The 12407-nt window shown below is 48.7% G+C and overlaps 1 protein-coding gene across 3 annotated transcripts in view; it reads left to right on the plus strand.

Annotated features, from left to right (window-relative positions):
• The window catches only part of CRPPA (CDP-L-ribitol pyrophosphorylase A), a 535384-nt gene that overhangs the window by 217478 nt on the left and 305499 nt on the right, over positions 1-12407 (plus strand). For all 3 annotated transcript variants that reach the window (XM_063924417.1, XM_063924416.1, XM_063924419.1), the window contains one exon: positions 3410-3507. In XM_063924417.1, the coding sequence (XP_063780487.1) occupies positions 3410-3507 (98 nt within the window). The remainder of the gene's footprint in view (positions 1-3409; positions 3508-12407) is intronic.

A 12407-nucleotide genomic window follows, 5' to 3' on the forward strand; every position in this document is an offset into this window, starting at 1 on the left:
GTCTGGGCGAACGCTGGGTGTGTTTGTGACGTCAAACCAGGAACGAAACTGACTGAACTGATCGCAATGGCTGAGTAAGTCTCGAGCTACTCAGAAACTGCAAAGAAATTTCTTTTCGCAATTCTGCTAAGCTAAGATACACTCCCAGTAGGCGGCGGCTTAGCGTGAGCAATGCTGCTAAAAGCAGCTAGCGAGGGAACAACTCGGAATGAGGGCCCTTGTACAGTGATATCTGGCTTTAGGTCTGGCATCGTATTGGTTGTGGCCTTAGTATGGACTAGATGTCTGGTCATTGGGCGGGATTCAAACCTGATCGCTGGGCTGCTAATTTTGCTGTCCTGCGATCAGATAGTCGCCGCCCAAGCGGGAGTGTATATTCGCCGTGCAAGTGTGCGATCGCATGTGTACGCCGTGCTACCAATATCCCTCAGTCAGCGGTCAGCTGCAAATCCGTTCGTACCTCACTCACCATCTAATGATTTTTCCGCTGTGTGCAGACTGTGCGCAGCCCAGGACTTACTCCTACAGTACGATGAGAACAGGCTGATCGGGGCCGGAGCTGACGTCACCCCCCCCACCCCACCCCCGCCCTCTCCCTGAAAACGCCTGCGTTTTCCCTGACACTCCCAGAAAACGGTCAGTTACCACCCACAAACACCCTCTTCCTGTCAGTCAGCATGCGAATGGCTGTGCGATTTAAATTTTCGCACCAGCCTGTCGCTGTTCGGCGATGCGCGTGCATACGCATGTGCAGTCTATCGATAATTGCCCGCTGTGCAAAAACGCATAGCAGCAATCAGGTCTGAATTGGGCCCATAGTCTGAACGAATCAGATCGGATCTTCATCGGGGATTTCAGCAAGTGCGGGGGAGGGGCGGCACCTACTGTATGTGTAGGACCATGCGTACAAGCCATGGAAGAGATGTCCTACGCTCAACAACCATATCTCTTCCAATTTGTCCATCTGCATTGTACAACGATCATGCCGCTTAGGATCCAATTTCGCACGTATGTTAAAGCAAAAACAAGGGGGTAAATTTACTAAGATGGGAGTTCTATTTAAGATGGGGTGTTGCCCATAGCAACCAATCAGATTCTACTTCTCATTTATCTAGCACCTTCTAGAAGATATTCCCTGGATTCTGATTGGTTGCTATTGGCAACATCCCATCTTAAATAGAACTCCCATCTTAGTAAATTTACCCCAAGGTATGAAAAAAATGTCACGATCGCAAGTGCTGTGTGGAGACCTCATACAGATGTTATAAAGGAGAATACCGTACATTCCTTAAGTGATGTTTGTCATGTCCCTGTGTTGTCGTTGTCTTGGAGAGTTGTGCTCAGCTTGTCGTAATGTCCGTGCAGCGTATAAAATGGATGAGCAAAAAATAGCACCATGTGTAATATTATCACAAACAGAGCAAACCCGTCGGCCTGGGGTTAGTACATATGAAAATGCGGTAAAACCCCCGAAAACGAGGGTTTTACCGCATTTTCCCGTTAGTACATCCCGCCCACAGTCTGTAACATGACAGTTAGGAGCTGATTGGCTGGTGCAATTTATCACTCACAGTGAAATTTATCACTCATTGATAAATGAGCCCAATAGTGCATATGGAAACCCAATAATAAGTGGAAAAGATCTTTACCAGTCCAGAATATATCTTAAAAAGTTTGATTCACTTTAAGTCTATGTTTCTCTCATAGGCGACTCTGTCCTCACTGACACATCACTCATCTCCTGATATACTCTGTGCTGCTGGGGAGCCTGCTCCTCCCACTACAGTATATAACTCTGTCTGTGGCTTCCTGCTGCCTCCATTCCCCTCCTCACATCATATCACTGCCACATGCAGCCTTGTCCTCACTAACACATCCCTCATCTCCTGATATACTCTGTGCTGCTGGGGGACCCTGCTCCTCCCACTATATAACTCTGTCTGTGGCCTCCTGCTGCCTCCATTCCCCTCCTCACATCATGTCACTGCCCCTGTCACATGCAGCCCTGTCCTCACTGACACATCACTCACCTCCTGATATACTCTGTGCTGCTGGAGACCCTGCTCCTCCCACTATATAACTCTCAGTATGTGGCCTCCATTCCCCTCCTCACATCATGTCACTGCCCCTGTCACATACAGCCCTGTCCTCACTGACACATCACTCATCTCCTGATATACTCTGTGCTGCTGGGGACCCTGCTCCTCCCACTATATAACTCTCAGTCTGTGGCCTCCTGCTGCCTCCATTCTCCTCCTCACATCATGTCACTGCCCCTGTCACATGCAGCCCAGCCTTACTAATATATCACTCATCTCCTGATATACTCTGTGCTGCTGGGGACCCTGCTCCTCCCACTATATAACACTCAGTCTGTGCCTTCCTGCTGCCTCCATTCCCCTCCTCACATCATGTCACTGCCCCTGTCACATGCAGCCCTGTCCTCACTGACACATCACTCATCTCCTGATATACTCTGTGCTGCTGGGGACCCTGCTCCTCCCACTATATAACTCTCAGTCTGTGGCCTCCTGCTGCCTCCATTCCCCTCCTCACATCATGTCACTGCCCCTGTCACATGCAGCCCAGCCTTACTAATATATCACTCATCTCCTGATATACTCTGTGCTGCTGGGGACCCTGCGCCTCCCACTATATAACTCTTTGCAACTGCACATGTGCAAGAATGTCTACAAATTCTCATGACGCATACGTTATACAGAGTGTGCGATCCAGACAGACAGTATCAGAAATGTTGTGGAAAAGTGATGTGCCTTCCCGGGCGGTGACAGGTCCGCGGCTAATTGTGCACGCAAAACTGGTCCAGTTAGTGGGTGTGTTATGGGGCGTGTCCGGGCGTCTGTGAAAGTGTTTATGTACACAGGGCACTTCATTGCTCACATAGGTGGCCATAGTCGAACAGAGAAACTGCACCTGGCGTAGAGCTGAAGGGGAGTTTCTATGGTGCGACGGATGGTGGTGTGTAAGGATGCACCGATTGGTATTACTGGTGTATGAATGCTGAAAGTGAGCGTCTCAGGCCCTGCACATTCGGCCACATGCAGGAGTCTGCAGCAGCATTTGCTTAAACTCGCAGGCAGGCGGCCACCGATAGACGCTGCTGCGTGCAGGATCTAGCACTATATCACTGCCCCTGTCGCATGCAGTCCTGTCCTCACTAGCACCATCACTGACCACCTCTGCTGAAATATCCTGTGCTGCTGTGAGTAGCTGGAAAATTTGATTGGCAACAAGTTGTTTTATCCCTGCCCAAAAGTCATTTCATCACTGATGGTTAGGATTTAAATATTGAATGCATTAATGATCTTGGTTCCATGACTAATGCACCACAAACATCTATGTATATAATCTGTCGCTTGAGACTGATGTCTGATCTCTTCCTTTGCAGAGCGTATTTCTCAACATCTCTGCATCATAACCAATATGAAGGAAGAGGCCGTCCAGATTGGTTTTCTGCTTCACGAAAACCTGAAACCCCACATAAAGGTGAGCGGTAACATTCAGCCACGTGTGTAAGCCTGGTCTAACAATGGGAAATAAAACAAAGCGTCCGTTACCTGTATCCCTAGAACAAGTCTTTGGAAATGTATTGTGGCTGATGCAGTGAGCAGAGCTGCGCGTTACATCTCAGAGGGCCGATAGAACTATCCTACTGACTGTGCATCTGCCTGGCTTTGTGTGATGTGCTAAAGACAAGGAAACCTCTCATTATATGGTGGCACAGGCTAGTATTCTATAGACAGGAGGTGTGTGTCTTATCACACTACATGTCCTATTCATTGGAAAGTCACTCAAAGTCCCTCTATCTACGTTGGGTAAGAAGGATAGGTAAGGAGGAGACACGAGGACACATGGTCTGTGTGTTGGGACTGGGCGTGTGACACGACACCCCATGTGGGTATGGCCATGCACTGCCAGTAAGCGTGGTTACAACCTAAGGTGCCAAAAATACCATTTACTTGCTGCATGCAGTGGAGGCACCAACCGTCTCTGTGCTCCTCAGGAGAACACCCCCTACCACCCCACAAATCACTGCACACATCCTGATCGGGGGATGGTGAGACCCCACTCACAACGGCACTGTCCCGCTAATAATGGGATGGTTGGAAGGTGTGGTGCGCGTTTGTTCATATTTACAGTGAAGTTTGGTTCCACCATCCATAGATTGATTTATGATTATTATTATTATTATTATTAATGTGATATTATTAACATTCATGCTGTAACCATGTTTTTAAAGATAAGGCAGTCTCTCTCTCTCTGTCTCTCTCTCCCTCTCTGTCTCTCTCTCTCTCTCTCTCTCTTTGTCTGTCTCTCTCCTTGTGTGTGTGCCTCCCCCTCTCTCCCTCCTTTTTTCTCCTTACGTCCCCTCTCTTGCTGCCTTTTATTCTCTCCCCCCTCTCTCTCTCCTTATTTCTCATTTCTCTATCGTCCTAGTGGATGCTGGGGTTCCTGAAAGGACCATGGGGAATAAGCGGCTCCGCAGGAGACAGGGCACAAAAGTAAAGCTTTCCGATCAGGTGGTGTGCACTGGCTCCTCCCCCTATGACCCTCCTCCAAGCCAGTTAGATTTTTGTGCCCGGCCGAGAAGGGTGCAATCTAGGTGGCTCTCCTAAAGAGCTGCTTAGAAAAGTTTAGCTTAGGTTTTTTATTTTACAGTGAGTCCTGCTGGCAACAGGATCACTGCAACGAGGGACTTAGGGGAGAAGAAGTGAACTCACCTGCGTGCAGGATGGATTGGCTTCTTGGCTACTGGACATCAGCTCCAGAGGGACGATCACAGGTACAGCCTGGATGGTCACCGGAGCCTTGCCGCCGGCCCCCTTGCAGATGCTGAAATAAGAAGAGGTCCAGAATCGGCGGCAGAAGACTCCTCAGTCTTCTAAAGGTAGCGCACAGCACTGCAGCTGTGCGCCATTTTCCTCTCAGCACACTTCACACGGCAGTCACTGAGGGTGCAGGGCGCTGGGAGGGGGGCGCCCTGGGAGGCAAATGAAAACCTATTTTGGCTAAAAATACCTCACATATAGCCTCCGGAGGCTATATGGAGATATTTAACCCCTGCCAGACTCCGTTAAGAGCGGGAGACGAGGCCGCCGAAAAAGGGGCGGGGCCTATCTCCTCAGCACACAGCGCCATTTTCCCTCACAGAAAGGCTGGAGGGAAGGCTCCCAGGCTCTCCCCTGCACTGCACTACAGAAACAGGGTTAAAACAGAGAGGGGGGGCACTAATTTGGCGTTAGAAATATATAAAAAAGATGCTATAAGGGAAAACACTTATATAAGGTTGTCCCTATATAATTATAGCGTTTTTGGTGTGTGCTGGCAAACTCTCCCTCTGTCTCTCCAAAGGGCTAGTGGGTCCTGTCCTCTATCAGAGCATTCCCTGTGTGTGTGCTGTGTGTCGGTACGTGTGTGTCGACATGTAGGAGGACGATGTTGGTGAGGAGGCGGAGCAATTGCCTGTAATGGTGATGTCACTCTCTAGGGAGTCGACACCGGAATGGATGGCTTATTTAGGGAATTACGTGATAATGTCAACACGCTGCAAGGTCGGTTGACGACATGAGACGGCCGACAAACAATTAGTACCGGTCCAGACGTCTCAAAAACACCGTCAGGGGTTTTTAAAACGCCCGTTTACTTTAGTCGGTCGACACAGACACAGACAGGGACACTGAATCCAGTGTCGACGGTGAATAAAAAAAAAAAACGTATTCCTTATTAGGGCCACACGTTAAAGGCAATGAAGGAGGTGTTACATATTTCTGATACTACAAGTACCACAAAAGAGGGTATTATGTGGGATGTGAAAAAACTACCATAGTTTTTCCTGAATCAGATAAATTAAATAAAGTGTGTGATGATGCGTGGGTTCCCCCCGATAGAAAATTATGGGCGGTATACCCTTTCCCGCCAGAAGTTAGGGCGCGTTGGGAAACACCCCTTAGGGTGGATAAGGCGCTCACACGCTTATCAAAACAAGTGGCGGTACCGTCTATAGATAGGGCCGTCCTCAAGGACCAGCTGACAGGAGGCTGGAAAATATCATAAAAAGTATATACACACATACTGGTGTTATACTGCGACCAGAGATCGCCTCAGCCTGGATGTGCAGAGCTGGGGTGGCTTGGTCGGATTCCCTGACTAAAAATATTGATACCCTTGACAGGGACAGTATTTTATTGACTATAGAGCATTTAAAGGATGCATTTCTATATATGCGAGATGCACAGAGGGATATTTGCACTCTGGCATCAAGAGTAAATGCGATGTCCATAACTGCCAGAAGATGTTATGGACACGACAGTGGTCAGGTGATGCAGATTCCAAACGGCACAAAGGTGTATTGCCGTATAAAGGAAGAGGAGTTATTTGGGGTCGGTCCATCGGACCTGGTGGCCACGGCAACTGCTGGAAAATCCACCGTTTTTACCCTAAGTCACATCTCTGCAGAAAAAGACACCGTCTTTTCAGCCTCAGTCCTTTCGTCCCTATAAGATCATATCTGCCCAGGGATAGAGGAAAGGGAAGAAGACTGCAGCAGGCAGCCCATTCCCAGGAACAGAAGCGTTCCACCGCTTCTGACAAGTTCTCAGCATGGCGCTGAGACCGTACAGGACCCCTGGATCCTACAAGTAGTATCCCAGGGGTACAGATTGGAATGTCGAGACGTTTCCCCTTCGCAGGCTCCTGAAGTCTGCTTTACCAAGGTCTCCCTCCGACAAGGAGGCAGTATGGGAAAAAAATCACAAGCTGTATTCCCAGCAGGTGATAATTAAATTACCCCTCCTACTACAAGAAAAGGGGTATTATTCCACACTATATTGTGGTACTGAAGCCAGAAGGCTAGGTGAGACTTATTCTAAATCTAAAAAATTTTTGAACACTTACAAAGGTTCAAATCAAGATGGAGTCACTCAGAGCAGTGATAACGAACAGGAAGAAGGGGACTATATAGTGTCCCGGGACATCAGGGATGCTTACCTCTATGTCCCAAATTTGCCCTTCTCACTAAGGGTACCTCAGGTTCGTGGTGCAGAACTGTCACTATCAGTTTCAGACGCTGCCGTTTGGATTGTCCACGGCACCCCGGGTCTTTACTAAGGTAATGGCCGAAATGATGATTCTTCTTCGAAGAAAAGGCGTCTTAATTATCCCTTACTTGGACGATCTCCTGATAAGGGCATAGTCCAGGGAACAGTTGGAGGTAGGAGTAGCACTATCTCGGATACTGCTATAACAGCACGGGTGGATTCTAAATATTCCAAAATCGCAGCTGATCCCGACGACACGTCTGCTGTGCCTAGGGATGATTCTGGACACAGTCCAAAAAAAAAAAAAAGGTGTTTCTCCCGAAAGAGAAAGCCAGGGAGTTATCCGAGCTAGTCAGGAACCTCCTAAAAACAGTGCATCATTGCACAAGGGTCCGGGTAGAAAATGGTGGCTTCCTACGAAGCAATTCCATTCGGCAGATTTCACGCAAGAACTTTTCAGTGGGATCTGCTGGACAAATGGTCCGGATCGCATCTTCAGATGCATCAGCGGATAACCCTATATCCAAGGACAAGGGTGTCTCTCCTGTGGTGGTTATAGAGTGCTCATCTTCTAGAGGGCCGCAGATTCGGCATTCAGGATTGGATGCTGGTGACCACGGAGCCCAGCCCGAGAGGCTGGGGAGCAGTCACACAAGGAAAAAATTTCCAGGGAGTGTGATCAAGTCTGGAGACTTTTCTCCACATAAAAATACTGGAGCTAAGGGTAAATTTATAATGCTCTAAGCTTAGCAAGACCTCTGCTTCAAGGTCAGCCGGTATTGATCCAGTGGGAAAAACATCACGGCAGTCGCCCACGTAAACAGACAGGGCGACACAAGAAGCAGGAGGGCAATGGCAAAAACTGCAAGGACTTTTCGCTGGGCGGAAAATCATGTGATAGCACTGTCAGCAGTGTTTCATCCCGGGAATGGAAACTGGGAAGCAGACTTCCTCAGCAGGCACGACCTCCACCCGGGAGAGTGGAAACTTCATCGGGAAGTTTTTTCCACATGATTGTAAACCGTTGGGAAATACCAAAGGTGGACATGATGGCGTCCCGTCTGAACAAAAAACGGGACAGGTATTGCGCCAGGTCAAGAGACTCTCAGGCAATAGCTGTGGACGTTCTGGTAACACCGTGGGTGTACCAGTCGGTGTATGTGTTCCCTCCTCTGCTTCTCATACCTAAGGTGCTGAGAATTATAAGACGTAGAGGAGTAAGAACTATACTCATGGCTCCGGATTGGCCAAGAAGGACTTGGTACCCGGAACTTCAAGAGATGTTTACAGAGGTCTTATGGCCTCTGCCGCTAAGAAGGGACTTGCTTCCGCAAGTACCATGTCTGTTCCAAGACTTACCGCAGCTGCGTTTGTTGGCATGGCGGTGGAACGCCGGATCCTAAGGGACAAAGGCATTCCGGAAGAGGTCATTCCTACCCTGGTCAAAGCCAGAAAGGAGGTGACCGCACAACATTATCACCACATGTGGCGAAAATATGTTGCGTGGTGTGAGGCCAGGAAGGCCCCACAAAGAAATTTCAACTCGGTCGATTCCTGCATTTCCTGCAAACAGGAGTGTCTATGGGCCTCAAATTGGGGTCCATTAAGGTTCAAATTTCGGCCCTGTCAATTTTCTTCCAGAAAGAATTGGCTTCAGTTCCTGAAGTCCAGAACTTTGTCAAGGGAGTATTGCATATACAACCCTCTTTTGTGCCTCCAGTGGCACTGTGGGATCTCAACGTAGTTCTGGGATTCTTCAAATCACATTGGTTAAAACCAGTCAAATCTGTGGATTTGAAGCATCTCACATGAAAAGTGACCATGTTCTTGGCCCTGGCCTGGACCAGGCGAGTGTCAAATTGGTGGTTTTTTTCTCAAAAAAGCCCATATTTGTTTGTCCATTCGGACAGGGCAGAGCTGCGGACTCGTCCCCAGTTCTCTCCCTAAGGTGGTGTCAGTGTTTCACCTGAACCAGCTTATTGTGGTGCCTTGCACCTACTAGGGACTTGGAGGACTCCAAGTTGCTAGATGTTGTCAGGGCCCTGAAAATATAGGTTCCAGGACGGCTGGAGTCAGGAAAACTGACTTGCTGTTATCCTGTATGCACCCAACAAACTGGGTGCTCTTGCTTTTAAGCAGACTATTGCTAGTTGGATGTGTAATACAATTCAGCTTGCACATTCTGTGGCAGGCCTGCCACAGCCAAAATATGTAAATGCCCATTCCACAAGGAAGGTGGGCTCATCTTGGGCGGCTGCCCGAGGGGTCTCGGCTTTACAACTTTGCCGAGCGGTTATTTAGTCAGGGGCAAACACGTTTGTAAAATCCTACAAATTTGATACCCTGGCTAAGGAGGACCTGGAGTTCTCTCATTCGGTGCTGCAGAGTCATCCGCACTCTCCCGCCCGTTTGGGAGCTTTGGTATAATCCCCATGGTCCTTTCAGGAACCCCAGCATCCACTAGGACGATAGAGAAAATAAGAATTTACTTACCGATAATTCTATTTCTCGGAGTCCGTAGTGGATGCTGGGCGCCCATCCCAAGTGCGGATTATCTGAAATACTTGTACATAGTTACAAAAATCGGGTTATTATTGTTGTGAGCCATCTTTTCAGAGGCTCCGCTGTTATCATACTGTTAACTGGGTTTAGATCACAAGTTGTACGGTGTGATTGGTGTGGCTGGTATGAGTCTTACCCGGGATTCAAAATTCCTCCCTTATTGTGTACGCTCGTCCGGGCACAGTACCTAACTGGCTTGGAGGAGGGTCATAGGGGGAGGAGCCAGTGCACACCACCTGATCGGAAAGCTTTACTTTTGTGCCCTGTCTCCTGCGGAGCCGCTTATTCCCCATGGTCCTTTCAGGAACCCCAGCATCCACTACGGACTCCGAGAAATAGAATTATCGGTAAGTAAATTCTTATTTTTCTCTCTCTCTCTCTCTCTCTCTCTCTCTCTCTCTGTCTCTGTCCCTCCCTCCTGTCTTCCTCTCTCTCCCCCTCCCTCTCTACCTCCCTTCCCCCTCTCTCCATTTTTCTCTCTGTCCCTTCCTCTTTCTGTTTCCCTATACCCCCCATCTCCCCTCTCTTTCCCTATCTCTTCCCTTCTCTTTGTTTTACACACTATATTTTACACGCTCTGTCCCCCTCTCTTTGGCCGGTATTCTATTAGGTGTGATCTATTAGACGTCATTATTGCGCTACCCAATTATTAACCGAAAAAGGACCCGCAACCTTTTGACCCTGTCAACCTAATGCATGTCTACCATTAGTGCTAGACCTATTGACTGTAGACCTTTTTAGTGTAGATCTAATAATCCACACCCGTTTAAATTGCTCTACTGTATTAGCCTCTACCACCTCTGCTGGGCGGCTATTCCACCTATCCACTACCCATTTTGTGAAGTCAACCTCCCTCTTTCCAGTCTCACTGAGTGCATGTCCTCGTGTTCTAATACTTCCTGCATACCCCCCAAACCCCCCCATAACCCCCTACTCCCCTCCTAGTGTGGAAGCAAAATGGTGTGCCCCTGCAGCAGACACGTGTTTGTGAAGGCATAAAATGGATAGAGGGGCTCTAATTAGATTATTTGCCGGAAGGAGCTAACTGAGTTTGAAAAAGGGGATTATCGTTGGCTGCGCTATAATAAGATTTTACTCACCGGTAAATCTATTTCTCGTAGTCCGTAGTGGATGCTGGGACTCCGTAAGGACCATGGGGAATAGCGGCTCCGCAGGAGACTGGGCACAACTAAAGAAAGCTTTAGGACTACCTGGTGTGCACTGGCTCCTCCCACTATGACCCTCCTCCAGACCTCAGTTAGGATACTGTGCCCGGAAGAGCTGACACAATAAGGAAGGATTTTGAATCCCGGTAAGACTCATACCAGCCACACCAATCACACCGTATAACTCGTGATACTATACCCAGTTAACAGTATGAAATAAAACTGAGCCTCTCAACAGATGGCTCAACAATAACCCTTTAGTTAGGCAATAACTATAAACAAGTATTGCAGACAATCCGCACTTGGGATGGGCGCCCAGCATCCACTACGGACTACGAGAAATAGATTTACCGGTGAGTAAAATCTTATTTTCTCTGACGTCCTAAGTGGATGCTGGGACTCCGTAAGGACCATGGGGATTATACCAAAGCTCCCAAACGGGCGGGAGAGTGCGGATGACTCTGCAGCACCGAATGAGCAAACTCTAGGTCCTCCTCAGCCAGGGTATCAAACTTGTAGACTCTTGCAAAAATGTTTGAACCCGACCAAGTAACAGCTCGGCAAATTTGTAAAGCCGAGACCCCTCGGGCAGCCGCCCAAGAAGAGCCCACTTTCCTCGTGGAATGGGCTTTTACAGATTTAGGGTGCGGCAGTCCAGCCGCAGAATGTGCAAGTTGAATCGTGCTACAGATCCAGCGAGCAATAGTCTGCTTAGAAGCAGGAGCACCCAGCTTGTTGGGTGCATACAGGATAAATAGCGAGTCAGTTTTCCTGACTCTAGCCTTCCTGGAAACATATACTTTTCAGGGCCCTGACTACGTCCAGTAACTTGGAATCCTCCAAGTCCCAAGTAGCCGCAGGCACCACAATAGGTTGGTTCACATGAAAAACTGATACCACCTTAGGAAGGAATTGGGAACGAGTCCTCAATTCCGCCTTATCCATATAAAAAATCAGATAAGGGCTTTTGCATGACAAAGCCGCCAATTCTGATACACGCCTGGCCGACGCCAAGGCCAACAGCATGACCACTTTCCACGTGAGGTATTGTAGCTCCACGGAGTTAAGTGGCTCAACCCAATGCGACTTCAGGAAATCCAACACCACGTTGAGATCCCACGGTGCCACTGGAGGCACAAACGGGGGCTGACTATGCAGCACTCCCTTAACAAAAGTCTGAACTTCAGGCAGTGAAGCCAGTTCTATTTTGGAAGAAAATCGATAGAGCCGAAATCTGGACATTAATGGAACCCAGTTTTAGGCCCATAGTTACCCCTGACTGTAGGAATTGCAGAAATCGACCTAGCGGAAATTCCTCCTTTGGGGCCTTCCTGGCCTCACAGCACGCAACATATTTTCGCCATATGCGGTGATAATGGTTTGCGTTCACTTCTTTCCTAGCTTTAATTAGCGTAGGGATAATTTCCTCCGGAATGCCCTTTTCCTTCAGGATCCGGCGTTCAACCGCCATGCCGTCAAACGCAGCCGCGGTACGTCTTGGAACAGACAGGCCCCCTGCTGCAGCAGGTCCTGTCTGAGCGGCAGAGGCCATGGGTCCTCTGAGATCATTTTTTGGAGTTCTGGGTACCAAGCTCTTCTTGGCCAATCCGGAACAATGAGT

Source organism: Pseudophryne corroboree, chromosome 5 (genome assembly GCF_028390025.1).
Source record: "Pseudophryne corroboree isolate aPseCor3 chromosome 5, aPseCor3.hap2, whole genome shotgun sequence".
In the NCBI taxonomy this organism is placed as follows: Eukaryota; Metazoa; Chordata; class Amphibia; order Anura; family Myobatrachidae; genus Pseudophryne; species Pseudophryne corroboree.